This window comes from Vigna umbellata, chromosome 3, assembly GCF_029865625.1.
Source record: "Vigna umbellata cultivar VRB3 chromosome 3, Vumbellata_1.0, whole genome shotgun sequence".
Lineage (NCBI taxonomy): Eukaryota > Viridiplantae > Streptophyta > Magnoliopsida > Fabales > Fabaceae > Vigna > Vigna umbellata.
Genome location: NC_142167.1, coordinates 35,139,088 through 35,155,451, shown reverse-complemented (window position 1 = coordinate 35,155,451; position 16,364 = coordinate 35,139,088). Strand labels below are relative to the sequence as shown.

The following is a 16,364-nucleotide window of genomic DNA, read 5'->3' as shown; positions in this document are numbered from 1 at the left end:
ATTTCTTCTATTATAAATAAAGGATTCTATATGTATATTCAACACAAGGAGACTAATCCCATAGTTTTTCATTATATTTAACAAATACTATGTATTTATTTTGAGTTGTATCCCGTACACCGTTCATAAACAAAGCCACAATTTCAAAATAGTTCTACTTGTGCTTGAGAGATAATTGCACAGAATTTTTTTTTATTCAATTATACTCAATTGAAAATGCAAGTAGTATTAATGTTTAAAATATGTTGTGGTAAAGAATGGAATGAGATACCAACATTTATTTACAAAAAAAAATGATAATTAAACACCCTTAATTAACTTGTTTTCTATATGTATATAAATCCTATTATTTAATTACTTAAAAATTAATTAGAACATATTCCTCTACTAGTTTCTCATCTTACAATCTAAGTAATAATTAAATAGTGAATAGTTAGATAATTTTTGGAAACTGATTAAAAATAAAAACATTCTTCATAGATATCAGGTCTTGAAAAGATCGGATTTTAATCCTAAAAGCTAAGAAAGGACTAATCCAAAATTTCTATTGATTTTCTTACAATTTTTTTATATTAGCATTGGTATTGAAAAGGACTTTAATGTATTTTAAAATATCAATAGTTCCAATATATTATGAAATATTTCTTATAATATAATAACTTATAATTAAATTAGGTTATATTTTTCAAGATTTTGCTTTATAAGTTTTGAAATGTTTCTTTGTTGTTCATTGTTTTATTGCTTCCAATATATTTGTGTTTGATTGTGTTCCATTTTCTAATTTAATAGCTTCAACTTTTGTCCTTTTGAGCTTGATATGACCTTGTGTTTAATTTCCTTGGTTTATTCTACAATACACAAAAAATATACTGGAAAGAAATTTGAACATACTCTTGAACTCTCTGACTTAAAAAGATTCCTCTTAAACCCAAAAGAATCATATACAAATGAAATTCATCCATCACCATTTTAGTATTAAATTGAGACACACAAAGACTTTTAGGATGAACTTATTTTGATCAGTTCAAAAAATTTGTTTTTAATGTCAAAACTCTTGTTTGCAAACGATCTTGAGACTTGAGAAACATTATACTTGAGCCAAAAAAGGGTAAGAGAGAGAAGAAAGAAACGAGTAGTGGCAAGGGAATAAGGTTCATGAAAAGAAACTAGATGACCAAATTTCTTTCTCTTTATAGCTTAAACTATTTAAAATAACGAAATTGTACTAAGATAATCAAGTTCCATGTCATGATTGTCCATTCTCTTTCCAAATGTGTCTTGCCTACTATAACTTGTCTAGTCCGCTTGATTTATACATAGTGTCTATTGTGTGTAATTCTAAGTAGCATCTACTCTCTTTACCCATGCCATCGACAAATATATTTACATCAATTATCTATCTTAACACAACGCATAAAACCAAGTCCTTACACTTAAATATTTTGTGGCTAAAACATTTAAAAATACTTCTAATCCCATAGAGCAACAACAACCAAATATCATATCTCAAGGCCAGCAAAATTATGAGGTGTTAACAACCAAGTAAGATATTTCAAAACCAAAAACACTCATCATTAATGCTTATCGAGAATCAGACCATTGATAACATTTTTTTCTGAAATTGAAGGGCCAAGATGAAACAACCTATAGGAGCATTGATCTCTAAAATGATGGTTTTCAAAATATGACCTTAAACCTTATTAAGGAAGCAAACTCATTCATCCAAAATATCGTTTTACCTACATGTTCTTTATCGCTCTTGAGTTTGGGAGCTTATGTACTTAACTTTATCAATTCACTTTGAGAATTTCGGAAATATCTGTGTTAATAAACACCCAAACACCTCAAACTCAAACATGTTATAACTATGAGATAATAGCTTGTCATAAAAGATAACTAATATTTTTAAATATTCTATTTTCTTCTGGATAATAGTTGTTTAAAACTTTTGTTTTACTAAAATTAAAAAAAGGTATTTAGTTATTCTATTTTAATGTATTTTAAACAAGTTATTCATTTTTTCTTTCAATTTTCCCTTGTTTAAATAATTTTTAATCTACTATAAAAATATACATAAGAATACAATTAAAATATTCCATTAGGTTGACATTTAAAAAGTAATATATAAGAAAGAATAACTTTTAGTTAAAAAACTAAAGTTATAAAGAGAGTGGGAATAACTATTTTTGGTAAAGTTATCGTTGATATAATTTTTATTTTCATACATGATTTGTTTGATAAAAATGAAAGAAGTAGATTAGATGAAAATAAGTTGATAAATAAAATAGAAAAAAGGTGCATGGAAAAAATTGAAAAAATTAAAGAAAAGAATAAATAGTAGAGTTAATTTCATCCGTTTGTTTACTGTTTCTTCACCTGCCAGCTATATTATTTCCATATTCTTTCCTCCTCACTCATAATTTCAAATAGGTCAGTAATAAAAAAAATTATATATCAAAGAAAATGAGAGAGCTTATTTTCTGACCCTACTAGACTGTCATTTTACTTTTATTTTAATTCTTTTAAAACTGTCTTTTTTTTACAGAGAATTTTTTCATAAAAAAACATCTTAAAAATATAAAAAGGTTAACCAAACAAATTTAGAAAAACATAATTTTCCTTTAAGTATTTGATAAATGTTCTTTTAGTTTGATTTTGTAAATGATTATTTTGTATATAACTGAGCAATATATGCACATTGCTTTGCTTAAAATGTTTTGTCACAAATATGATTCCAGATGAATTTATGCAATCACATATAAACTTTCTTTTGTCATCCTCTTAAAAAGTTTTAAGAGTATTCTATTGTAGAAACAAAGAAATATTTAATAGCAAACAAAACTATGTAGAGTGAGTGTTACTTGATCTAATCTTTTAAGAAAGAAGTTTTAGGTTTGAATATTATATAGAGAAAAACAATATGATTGAAAGAACAAAACTTACTAAAAAGAAGTTAACAATATTTTATTGTTAAGAGTAATTATTGGTAAAATTAACAGATATGAGAGATTAACAAAATGATTAGAAGAATGGGGATAACTAATGAAGTAAAACGCAAGTAGGGACAAATGGTAATTATGATATGAAGTTCGTGAAAATGGTTTTAGAATAATTAAATTAATTGTTTCATGCTATGCAACAGAAGCATAATTATGATAAGGGTTCGTATTTCGCTTGTTCTGCACTCGAAGAAATGTACAAAGCTGTTGCATTACTTTACTTGATTTTGCAAAGGAGATAAAATACACCTAACTGCATCCATTCCAAACCATAAATGCACACAACTTTTAAGCTTTCTCCTTTATTTCACTGTAGGACCACTGCATCCTCTTCGTTAGGTCGCATACTAATTAAGGTGTGAACCCATTGCCTATTGATGCCTTAACGTATAAGCATATTTTCTCTTATACTTTTAGAATTTAAATACCATTTTAAATTTTTATATATATATATATATATATATATATATATATATATATATATATTAATTTGGTTGTGTAGACAGTCTATATAAACTTATTAAAATATAAATTTTTATAGATAAAAATAGATATATTAAAGAGTAAAACTTTCAAACCTAGTAGAAAAATCAGGTAAAGTAACCCAAGAGGTTAAATAAGTAATATAATATAATATAATTTAATTTTTCAGATAATATGAACTATTATTTTTTATCATGAGATTTAATCATCGGTTAATCATAGAGAAAAATGTCAACTTCAGTGAGTAAATTAGGAGAATTTGATATAAGAGCAATAATAGGAGACAATATTGAAGATGTGGAAGGTATAGAAGTAGGTGATGGTCTTGTATGGGTAGAAGGTTGTGGTATGGATGGGAATGGGGTGGATAGGACAATATGGTGTGGTGTGGGTACCAAAAGAGGGGATAGTTTGAGTATAATTAATCCTTCTTTATCCAAGCTCCAAACCGGCCGGATATACGTGTCAAATTCAAGTTAGTAATTAATCCAGTCAAAGGGTCACAGTAAACTTTTAAATTTATAATAAATGTAATCACCTACCTTCTTATTTTTGACTTGTATTGATGGGTTTTAAGATGAGCTTATGATTAACGAACTTCTAATAACGATCCATTGACTAATAAACAGTATTTACCAATAATCTTGATTGGATGATGCTTAATAGTATTGATCATTCAGACCGGTCAACCCTTTCAATGTCGATCATTTCAATGATTTTAATTGTATGGACCTTTTCCACACTCGTACGATCATAAGGTACAATTTCAAATTTCATAAATTCTTTAAAAACTAAACTACAAAATCTAATCATAAAATTCTTTTGAAAAAATCACTATGTTCTTTCATAATCTATTAAAATCCAAGTAATCCTTTTATAAGAAAAGAAAAAAGAAAAGAAAACTTGAGATTGAATACACCGTGATGGTGGGTGTTATTGACTTCCTTTGAGTGATAGCAACTACTAGAATCTACACAAACTCTGCGAAATGCACAAGAATCCTAGGTCATTCATGACCTATTTATTTGTTTTCCTTATTTATAACACATGGCCGAGCTAATCTAAAATACGACATTTAGTTTATTTTTCCCCAGTTGCTATTAGATAGCTGAGGAAACCTAAAATATGATATGCAACTTAGCCTTCTGTCATATGTACAAGTGGATCCGAACATTGAAACCTTTCTTTCCACCATGATGAATATCTATCTCCTATACATCGCGATAGTTTCCTATCAAACCAGAAGAAAATAATTTTTCGTCGTTTCGTAAAGAAAATTGCGGTTGACGTATAATGGTGCACGACGAAGTTTGTTTGCTATCGTTATTTCATATTACTGTACCAAGGCCCAGCTCGTCCCCAATTTCATCATCATCTTCAAATAACTTCAAAAGCCGAGCCTGGTCCTGTTCCCTAATCTTCTTTTCCCAAAACTTGTATGCACCCACCACTCCAAGAATCAGTATAATTGAGACCAAAGCACTCAGCAAAACCACAACAACTATATGCATTCCTTTTCCATCATCGTGCTCATCAACTACAGAACATGAAACAACTTATTTTGTTAATATATAAAATACACTGAAGGAAAGCAAGTAAATCACAAACAATGTAAGCACACCAAGTAAATAAAATTTAAATGCTGTACATAAAAAAAAAAAAAAAAGTCTGGGAGACGGGGCGGGGAGGTTGTGGATATTTTTCTCCAAGATTAACAAACTAACTTACGAAAAAATCCTGAAAGATTCGTTCAGAAATACAAGGAAGTAGAACAAACTTAATTCTGGCATACCTAGTAATTCCACAAAGATTCAATCTTAAAAATAAGAGTTATGATGAAAAAAGTATTTTTTTTACGAACAAGAGGTGGGGAAATGCATTTAGTGTAATTAATTCTTCAACTCATGCTTGGGTACCAAGATGACACTTCAATTCATTTATACACCAGACAGATGGATGTATATCTTTTATTGTTCTATCTACATATGACGCTGAATAAGAATAGAGAAGACATTAAACCAAAAAAATCCATGAGTTGGTGGCCCAATTAACAAATTTGCTGACAACACTTTCTGGGACTATGCAACTTTTCACAATAGAGGGGCGTTTGCAAAGTAAACACAACAGGGAAGATAAACATAACAATTTAGTTTATCAGTATTATTATGTCTGCTAACAATCAGAATTAAAAGGCTATTGACATAAATGATTCTTTTAAATGTAAGCAATAAATACTAGAAAGAACTACAAATCAAAAGAATCATTCATATGAATTGAAATGAATTGCTTTCGAAAATTATACAACTTTTGCACTTGCGTCTCCTAGGTTACAACATTTTTTCAAATAAGTAGTTGACATATGCTGTCAAATGGCATGATTGTATTTGGTTGTGGTAATAAAGAGTCTCTAAAAAGAATTGCAAGTACTCACCAGCAGCGAGTGATAAGCACTCTGAACACAGAAAAGTAGCAACGAATTGATTTTCCTTGAACCGAATATATTCACCATCAGGTGCAGTAAAGTCAGATGGACAAAACTCCCATTCGTCAAGTACGTCATCTAAAGTAATGCTGTCCTCCTCATAGAATCCACACCGTTTGCATTCTTTACTTGTAAAGTTGCTTAAAGGCTGAGAGTACAAAGCAAAATCCAAATATTAGCCAAAACTGTAACACATGCAGCTCAAATGTGAAGGTACTTGGAATTTAATGACTGAGCTTTAGGTTCCTAACCAAAGCAGTTCCACAAAGTTCAAAATTTAATCCAGAAATTGTACAAGAACTTGGATGAAAACAGAGTCCCCTTGAACAAGAACTAAACAAAAAGTATCTAATAAAACTTATTATTGTTGGAAAATCTAAGTGTGAGTCTAAGATTCACATTGCATAGAAATAAAAAAATTAAGTACCATATAAGAATGAAGACTTATAAATCCATTGTCTTATAAGGTTTTGAGTTAGAGGTGATAAATCTCTTATATGTGAGTTGGGTTCACGTGTCATTGGTGTTGTATCTTCCCATAAATACTCTCTCAAAAGACCATCAGTAGTGTTAGTGTTAGAGTCAATGGTTGATCTTGGTTACCAGTTCAAATGACTATCTTAATCGAAAGTCTTCCTAATGAAAGGTGAAACAAGTGTGTTCCATTATGATGAACAACCGTACAAGTGAGAGATGCTTGTGGTTAGCTTGAGAGGAAAGTATCAATGTGAAGGACTCACACTTGAGAAGGAGAATGTTGGGAAATACAAGTGAATCTAAGTCTACATTGAATAGAACAGAAAAAGTTGAACACCATATAAAGATTTTTGCCATAAGGTTTTGGGCTAGAGGTAGTGTCATTGATATTATATCTTTTGAAAGCCTATCAATTATGTGGTCTTATTCGGAGAAATAAGCAAGTGGTCAAAACTTCCCTCATGACACAGTCCCAATTCCATATAAGTGTGTTTTTGAATTCACTTTATACCTTGTGAATTTGACTACTTTCATTTCAATCTCTATTAAGAATTTAATTTTTGTTCTATTGAACATTCAAAACACTTTTTTATTTTTTTCATCTAAGTACACAATCGTTTGATTTTTGCCGTCTATAAGATGGCGTGGTCCTTGATTCCATCTTATCATCTCCAACTTGTTCATTAACTTGCACCTTCCCTCTCCAATCATCTCCAAAAGCAAGTTGGTTGATGAGTTAAAAGGTGATTGAAGAAGGTAAGAAAGAGTTGATAGATAAGTCTGAAATGTCACGACAAAAATCAAGCAGGAACAGAACACTTTTACCAAGATAAAAGATATTTCGATTTCTAAAGAAAACGAAAATTCTATTAGGGACTCAGCCAACGAGTTGAATAAAACTTAATTAAGCCTACATAAAAAATAACAGAAACAAGAATTAAGACATAAAAGTAACCCATTGAAATCCTAAAAGGAGAGCAAAAACTGTATAAATAACCTGCCAAGATTCTTCACCATTGAAAGCATACAAGGTATGTGATTTCCTGACATCTAGAAGCACGGTCTTGCTTTCCCCTTTGCACAGGAAATACACAGTTGTAGTGGCTTTCAGCCACTCGTGCGTTTTAAAAACCTCAATTGATTTTAGCGACACAACAGCACATAACGTTGACCCTGTGCAAAACAAAACAACATACATTCATACCAATACACAATTTACTTAATTTCTCGTTGTATTTAAAAAACCCACATATACCAATCCAGGAAAGAACCGAATAATCACACGCTTTATGAACGAAAATGTTTGGTCAAAGAACAAGTTGACAGATTATGAATTAATGAGGAAGAAGAAAAGCAGTTAATTCGGGAGAAAAATTTTACCTGGAAAACAAGAGAAGAATATGGAAGAGATGAAAAGGAGAAGAGGAACCCTACAATTGGGATTCACCATGGCGAGAAGTGGAATGCAAGAAAATGGTTATTCTTGGTAGTTTTGGTGTGCGCGAGACTGACCAGGTCGTCCCGTCTGGTCTACGCAACGTGCGCAATACGCACATGTCAACGCAACCGGACGAAAACCGGGAAGCTGCCACGTCACTGCCGGCGAGCCCTGCCGTTGACTTGACCCTGCATTCATAGGTGACCAGTAGCTTCTCCTCTAGTAGTCGAATCAGGTGTTCGAGGACCTGAAAATGTGACGCAGTTTATTTATTGTTTTTCTTCTTTTTGTCTCTATTATGGTCTTCGTCTTTTTTTTGTGTGTTAAAAGTGGTTCTAAATTTTGTTTAATTTAATAGTTTTTTTAACTACGTTTAAATAGTTAATGATATAATATTTTGGATCATTTTAAATAAAATTAATGAAAATAGATATTAAGTCTTTTTAAAAGTAATATGATTATTTTAAAATTTTTATTTCAAAAATAAGAAGTAGAAGTTTTATATACTTTTATATTTTAAGTTTAGTTATTATTTTTCTTTATATTATTATCTTGATTGTTCGTTTTTACCGTAACATCATTTATTCAGTGATGATTTGAAGTTAACTTTTTTGTAAACATTAGACTTGATAATATTTTTTTAATTGAAGTTGACATGATTGTTTACAAAAATCATTAATGATTATTTTAGATTGACATTGCTAATCATTTATCTTTTTTAATATTGATTAGAATTATTTTTATCTTAAGTTAATTAGAGTTTTCTTAATCAATGTTAATTATTTTCAATTAGTATAATTTGATGTTTCTTTCAATTTATATCAAGGTTTAATAATTCACTAAGTCCCTATTTTCGCATGGAATCTCAATTTCGTCCCTTTCTTTCTGAAAATATCAATTGGGTCCCAATTTTATGAAAATTGCAACAAATCGATCCTTTCCGTTAATTTGGCTGGACGGCGTTAAAAAAATTGATGAGTGAATGCTGAGATGACGAACGAGCGCTCGTCCACCAGCGAACGAACGCTCGTCCAGCAGCGAACGAACGCTCGTCCACCAGAGAACGAACGCTCGTGGACCTCTTACTGCTGGACAACCGTTCGTTCCACACTGGACGACCGTTCGTTCGGTGGTCGACGAGCGTTCGTTCGCTGCTGGACGAGCGTTCGTTCGCTAGTGGACGAGCGCTCGTTTGTCATCTCAGCATTCACTCATCAATTTTTTTAACGTCGTCCAGCCAAATTAACGGAAAGGATCGATTTGTTGCAATTTTCATAAAATTGGGACCCAATTGATATTTTCAGAAAGAAAGGGACGAAATTGAGATTCCATGCGAAAATAGGGACTTAGTGAATTATTAAACCTTATATCAATTATTTCTTAATTAATATTAATCGATAATTTCAACTTACATTAGTAAGTTTATTTCGATCATTATCAATCATAATTATTTATTTATAATAATATCATTTTTAGGTAAATATAAAGGTTTAAACCCGCTTTTGGTCTTCATGTTTGTTGGTCAATCTCAAATGGGTCATCTTTTTTTTTCAGTCTCAATTGAGTCCATAAACTTGTAAAATTGAGCCAATTAAGCTATTTCCGTTAAGTTTTCACAAATTGTGTTAAGATTGGCTAACGTGGTACACACTTAATCTGCTGGTGTATATGTCTTATATTACGTGGAATTTGTTATTTAATTTTTTATTAAGTATTATCTAAGTGTTATATGACGTGTGTTATATTATTTAATTGTCCAGATTAAGAATTTCTTCGAATTAGGAGATTTTTAATGAAATAGGGTTAGAGGCACATCGCGATCGAAAATAGTCCTCCGCCAACAACGACAGTGATGGTTGTTGACAATGGTGAGCGACGACGATCGGAATTGTTGCATGTGGCACCTTGATAACACAGTGAGCTTCTGAAAGATTCGGACTCTGACCCTCTTTCAGTTTCGAAGTGCCTCTACCTCAGCTACTCCTACATCACTCCAACCCCATATTTGATTCTCCAAACCCTAAACCTCTGTCCCGAAGCTAGCCGCAATGTATTAGGCTTCCATCAGTGGCTCTCTTCCAATCCACAATTCACACACACTGACCACACCATCGATGATGTCAGGCTCACTATCCAGAAGAATATAAACCAGGGACAATTGAAACCTACTGAATCAGAAACAACAAAAAGGGTAGGAAAAAAATTAAAATTTTGGGAGAAGGTGTAGCTCTTGGCAGAGAAGCCACGGATCTGGCCGCTGAAGCGGGTGGGAAACTTGGACGCGTCCAAGCGATCGATGGTGATGATGGCACTCTTTCCGACAAGGACGATAATCAATAATAACAAAGGACGATTATCAAAGGGCCTCTGAAATAATATGAAAAATGACCCTCGTATTAAAACTAAAATGAAAATCAAACATTACAATATAGCAAAGCTCTTTTTCTTCCTCTTCTCAACTTGCATATTACTAAGGTTAAAATCGAACCACCACAACAAGGAGATTTCACTTTCGCTTCAAGAATTCTTCACTAGCAACCGAACGGCAAATCTTCACTCCGTGACAAAATTTTGTCCAAAGGTTTGGAACCAGAGCAACAAGATCGTTATCAAACGATCGAGACTACGAATCAGACGAATCCGGTGAACCAAACCCCTCCAAAAGCATAAATCTGAAGAAGTTGTGACAACAATAAGGGCATTAAAGCTTCTCATAATAATCCTCGACGTCGTTTCCAAACACGGACGCGAAGCGGAGACGAAGAAGACACGATTGGGGTCCTTCTGGCGTCGCAGGGCAGAGACCTTGGGCGCCGCCATGGCGAAGAAGAAGAAGACGCGTTTGGCGGCGACGACCCTTCTGTTGGCGGCATTGTTGGGAGCGCGAAGCGAGTCCAAGGGAGAAACGCGGAAGGTGAGCGAGTTTAGGGCTTGCATGATGGCGGAGAATGATGGTTGGGTGAGGTTAGTGCTTCGTCTTCTTTGGTGCGTTCCTCTACTGAATTTACAGATGAAATCCCTAATTTCCTTTCTCTAACCCTATTTTATTAAAAAATTCTAAAAATTTCTTAACATTACTAATTCAGTTTTGTGCCACGTCAAACACGGTTAATTTAGTTAAAAAATTCCACGTAATATAATAGTCTTACGTTAACATATTAAGTTTGCACCACGTGAGCAAATTTTAACGCCGTTTGTGAAAACTTAATCGACAAGGTTTAATTGACTCAATTTTTCAAATATTTGGACCCAATTGAGACAATTTTACAAGTTTATGGATCCAATTGAGACCGAAAAAAAATAATGACCCACTTGAGATTGACCGGCAAATATGAGGACTAAATGAGAGTTTAAACCTAAATATAAATCAAATTTTATGATCAATTGTTAAGAATAGATATAAGTTTGGTTAACTTCTAAGCAAAACTTTTTCTCACCAACATCTAAGACCATTTTGTATGCTAGAAAAAAAAATTGATAGATATAAAAACTAACATTAAATAGTTATAAGTGTTGAATTTGCATCAAACACATGTGACTCTAAAATTATGAACACTAATGTGTTAGTATTAGTTTATGAAGATTGACTCTAACTAGCGTCGGTTTAACCCATACTAATTTATCATTAATTTTAATAAAAGCATTTTAACATCATTTTGACCAATGATAATTCATTTTTATTTAAAATTTATTTAATTTAGCGTCAGCTTGCTAAGTAAAATATAATTTTAATATTAGTTTACTTTGCATTGTTTCTTCACACTAATGAAAATAAATTTAAAAAAAAAAATTGAATAATACCTCCATGTTAATAAGATTAGCATGGATGAAAGAGATGAACAACTACACCATATGTGCAAGGAATCACTTTTACTAGTTGTCCTACCCGATTTTGAGTAATTCACACACACACACACGTGTGTGTGTGTATATATATATATATATATATATATATATATATATATATATATATATATATATATATATATATATATATATATATATATATATATATATATATATGATAGTGCATGTGGGTATTATGTGGAATATTTTAGGGGTGGAAAACTTGATGTAGTTGAAGTATTTTCTTTAACACAAATTGAGCATGTGTGACATGACACCTTCTATCCCATAAATTATATGTATTAAAATAAAAATTGATAAATGTGGCCTCTGATTTGAAATACAAGAGGTAAAATAAAAGATACTTTCTAATTTGAAATATGGTTTATTTTTGGTGAAACAAACATATTCTCCAATTCTTGGTCTCATGGCAATGGGCAAAGGTCACATAGCTATGTGTGGGGACTCTAATTGTTTGGACAACAGTGATATGATTACAAATTGTTTTACCTTTCTGAGAAAAATACTGGATTTTACCAGTGAAGATGTTAGAGATCCAACACTTTTCTCCGATTAAATTAAACAAAAACTTTCCTTTGTCTGAAGCCGCTCGACTTTCCTGTCATTGATTTGGGAAGGGGTTCCAATTCATCCTTTGGCACTCGTAACATTAAGCAGCCTAGGTTGAATGTAAAAAGAAAGGGTGATTCTCTGAGGAAGAGGTACAACTATTTTATTTGTCATTTAGTGTTGACCTTTATGTTTGTAATTAAAAACTTCATATTGTTGATGTTGTGGATTCTTTGATCATTTTTTATAGCCTGATGCACCTGTGTTGGTTGTTGGAAATTGGTTGCTTACTTTTGTTGTTGCAGTAACTGGTTAGTAAAATACTTGTTTTTTTACCATACATTTTTGGACTCCTATATTTATTTTGTTTATGCTTCATGTATTTTACTTTTGACAGGTATTTTGCTATTTAGTTTTTTGTGCATTCGCCAAAAGAGGCGTAGACGAAGGAAATGATCAAATTCTGATAGATTTCCCAATTTAGTTTAGCATTACATCAATTATTGTAACTGTAACACCAGCCTTCAAAGAAACTTAACAGCATATAGTAAACATCACTCACTAGCGTTTGACCCATCTCCTCTAGACTCAAAAAGTCCAAATACAAGATCCAAAAGGACACCCTAAACTACTTGACCCATGACCCACTTTCCACACATGATTCCAACTCTTCTTTAGTATTCTTGATCATGGTTAGGGTTATGTCATCAAAGCTTGTTTTGGAAATTTTGTTCTACAAACTCATTCCAAAATGCATTTCGATAGAAATCTTGTTCTGAAAATCCCTTTTTTTTTCCAAAAATTCTATTTTGAAATTCATGTTTCTGAAATTTCAGAGGATTTCCAATCCTGAAGTCTCTTTAACAAAGGATAAAATGGTTATTTTAAAAAATTATGAGGTACCGTTAGAAATTATGGGTGACAGGTAGAAAAGGTTTTGTACCAATAAAAATCTTCACGTACTTCTGTTTTAACTTAGGACTGTGTATTTTAGAATGTAACATATAAATTTTACATTTCAAATATTTAAGTCTTTAAATATAAAAATAGAGGAAGATTATAAGATACAAAATTTGGGATGAGAAAAAAAAAATGGTTTAATGTCTCAATAGGTCCTTATTTTTGTTCAGAATTTGAAATAGGTCCCTTTATTTTTTGGCGTCTCAATTGGGTCCTTATTTTTGTTAATTTGATGCAAATAAATCTTTTCCGTCAATTTCATCAAACGCAGTTAATGAATGTGTGACGTGGCCTTACACGTGTCAATACTGTTCTCAGGCCACGTCACACATTCATTAACGCCGTTTGATGAAATTGACGAAAAGGATTTATTTGCTTCAAATTAACAAAAATAAGGACCCAATTGAGACGCCAAAAATAAAGGGATCTATTTCAAATTCTGAACAAAAATAAGGACTTATTGAGATATTAAAAAAAAAAAAAAATCTGATGGACAGATGGACGAGTCAAAGAAACATTAAAAGCTGTACCTATCAAATATCTAACTCTTTAAAGCTATACCTTTGACTGATTGGTTCTTCCTTTGACTAAAATCCCCAATTCCCAGCACAACCAAACAACCCCATTTGTCTTCCACAAAATACTAAATAATGAAACTGTGAAAGAATTGGAACAAATAATGGTGCTAATTAAACTAATTAATCACAATATACAATGCTAATTGATGCTAAGAAGAAGATGATGGTGTTGATTCAAATTTATAGTGCTTATCCACAGCAACTGAAACATCCCAAGTGCAATGGAGTCCCTTTGGGATGGTCACTAGGTCTCCAACACCAAACTCCACAAACTCTGATGACCCTTTTGGGTATGCCTTCACCTTCCCTTTCAACAAATAGCACGTCTCTTCAGCATCAAACTTTAATTGGTACTTCCCTGGAGAGCAACCCCATCTTTCATTTTTCGTTTTTTTTCCAACCCCACCAAAAGAAAAGAAGGAAGACCATAAATAATCATACATGGATGTTATGAATCTAAATGGAGACAGAAGAAAATATCATAACAAAGAGGTGGAAAAGAGAAGAGAGCATGCATGCATACTTGGGCCAACACTTGATATTCAATTCAGCTAGACGTGACTCGGGAGGATTGCTTTCAATGGTGATTCTAAGATTTGAATTGGAATCGGAAGCCATGGAAGAATTGGAAGAGGTCGAGGAAGAGAATAAATATTATAAAGAACAAAGTTGACCACAGTAGAGCACTGAGAAAAACTAGGTTTGTGTTGGGTGGTGTTCACTGGGATTTTGAAGAGAAAAATATAATATTTGGGATCGGAGAGATTCAATATTATGATATGAGGAAGTTGGGTATCCATATTTAACAACTACCAATCAAATCATGCCAAATTGTTTTTCAACGATATCATTTATTGCACTTTGCCTCAATGGAAATGAACCATCCAACTAGGGAGGTTTCGATTTGTTTAAAAAAACAATCATTAAGCACGAGAAATTAAAAATACTTGTTAATTAGAAATTTTAATTTCTAAGTAAAAAAAAAGTATTAATAATTAAAAACTAAAAACTAAAATTACAGAAAATAACTTAGGAACTAAAGATTGCAGATTTTATAAAATGTAAGAATTTAAAGTACAAATAACATAAATCTTCTTAAATAAAATGTTTAAGGAACTCGTTGACAAAACTTAAGTGAAATTTATTTAACCTTCATAGGATAAAATCTACATTCTTAATTTTACTACAAATTTTTTCAAGCTTTTAACAAAACTAGGAATCAGATCCTTCATTTTATGAATGTTCAATCAACAACGCTGCGTTCCAAACAGTCGAGCTAATAGCATTCAAAACCTAATTTGCAAAAGTACTAGAAGCATCAAATGTACATAGCAGAACATGAGCTCCAATTACATGCCTGCTGCCAAGAACTTTTAGGTCATTAAACTCTCCTCAGCATGACACAAGCAGCTCTTGTCAACTAATACCAATGGAATGAGATGTAACCATCTTATCAGTCCGAACCAGTATGAGCAAAAAGTAGGGACGCATTTGTGCCTCCGAAACCGAAAGAGTTTGACATGGCTACTCTAATTGGCATTTCTTTTGAAGCAGACAATGGCATGAAACCATCATCGAAGACAGGATCTGGCTTAGTTAAATTAAGAGTTAATGGAGCAATTCCCTGTCATAAGAACATCATAGAAACAGTTATAATAGATTAAACATACAGGGTCTGGCTCTAGACTATGCGTAAAAGCAACAGTACGTACAAAAATACTTCCCCACAACTTCTTGAAAAAAGTGCATAAAAAAATTGCTTACATGTCGTATTGCTAAAACTGCGAAAATCGCTTCAACAGCTCCAGCTGCACCTAGGAGATGACCAATAGCCCCCTGAAGAAATTGTGTTAATTAATCATAGATATCCCCATCAAAATAAAATAAAAACTAAATGGCATCTGCCATAGGTGAGAGCTCACATCGAAGAAGCAACCGACACTTAGATTATACAGACAATCAGATAAGTAAAAAATTGCAGCTTTACCTTTGTGGAGGAGAAGGCTAAAGCAGATGAGCTTGTTCGGTCAGAGAACATGGTTTTGATAGCATGACCTTCTATGGTATCGCCTATATAGAGAATTCTGGTGAGAAAATTTACGGCAAAAGCACAGACACACAGAGAGGTAGTATTAAAAAATAACAATATTCAAGCTTAAATTGCTGGAATCGGCATAGGTTCACTTCACTTGCCCAAAGGTGTAGATGTAGCATGTGCATTTATGTAATCCACATCAGAAGGATGGAGACCTGACTGCGTATCATGAAAATCGTTTAAAATTAGTATATCCGGACACGTCTAAGCCAATGCACAAAGCAAACGAAAATACAACATGGCAGAAGAATTTAATTCTTAATCATTAAGACTAAAGTTTTGCTAAAGAGGCGTGCAGATCTCTCAAATAATAAATGCTAAAAGCACCGAAGTATCTAGCATATGCTGATTATAATAATGGTTTGGCTATTTAGTGTGGACACTAACATAACAGAATCTTCACTTACATAATTTTGGGTAGGGCAGGTGATAGGAC

General features: G+C 32.3%; 3 protein-coding genes across 4 annotated transcripts; all 3 read right to left on the bottom strand.

Moving 5' to 3' along the window:
• Window positions 1-4,385: 4,385 nt before the first annotated feature.
• On the bottom strand, window positions 4,386-8,126 carry LOC148202402 (uncharacterized). Its single transcript, XM_088108533.1, has 4 exons — window positions 7,822-8,126; window positions 7,439-7,614; window positions 5,914-6,112; window positions 4,386-5,019 (listed from the first exon to the last, which is right to left on the bottom strand). The coding sequence occupies exons 1-4, from the start codon at window positions 7,889-7,891 to the stop codon at window positions 4,811-4,813; spliced, it is 654 nt and encodes a 217-aa protein (XP_087964659.1). The 5' UTR covers window positions 7,892-8,126; the 3' UTR covers window positions 4,386-4,810.
• Window positions 8,127-13,658: 5,532 nt separating this feature from the next.
• On the bottom strand, window positions 13,659-14,685 carry LOC148202401 (uncharacterized). Its single transcript, XM_088111143.1, has 2 exons — window positions 14,357-14,685; window positions 13,659-14,208 (listed from the first exon to the last, which is right to left on the bottom strand). Exons 1-2 carry the CDS (start codon window positions 14,449-14,451, stop codon window positions 13,983-13,985), a joined length of 321 nt encoding a protein of 106 aa, XP_087967269.1. The 5' UTR covers window positions 14,452-14,685; the 3' UTR covers window positions 13,659-13,982.
• Window positions 14,686-14,953: 268 nt separating this feature from the next.
• Window positions 14,954-16,276, bottom strand: LOC148202400 (3-oxoacyl-[acyl-carrier-protein] synthase, mitochondrial-like). 2 transcript variants are annotated; one of them, XM_088111145.1, is made up of 4 exons: window positions 16,027-16,276; window positions 15,821-15,903; window positions 15,598-15,669; window positions 14,954-15,457 (listed from the first exon to the last, which is right to left on the bottom strand). In XM_088111145.1, exons 2-4 carry the CDS (start codon window positions 15,869-15,871, stop codon window positions 15,287-15,289), a joined length of 294 nt encoding a protein of 97 aa, XP_087967271.1. In that variant the 5' UTR covers window positions 15,872-15,903; window positions 16,027-16,276; the 3' UTR covers window positions 14,954-15,286. The 2 variants fall into 2 exon arrangements, with proteins under 2 accessions (XP_087967271.1, XP_087967270.1); XM_088111144.1 differs by having other exon boundaries at window positions 15,821-16,276.
• Window positions 16,277-16,364: the final 88 nt, after the last annotated feature.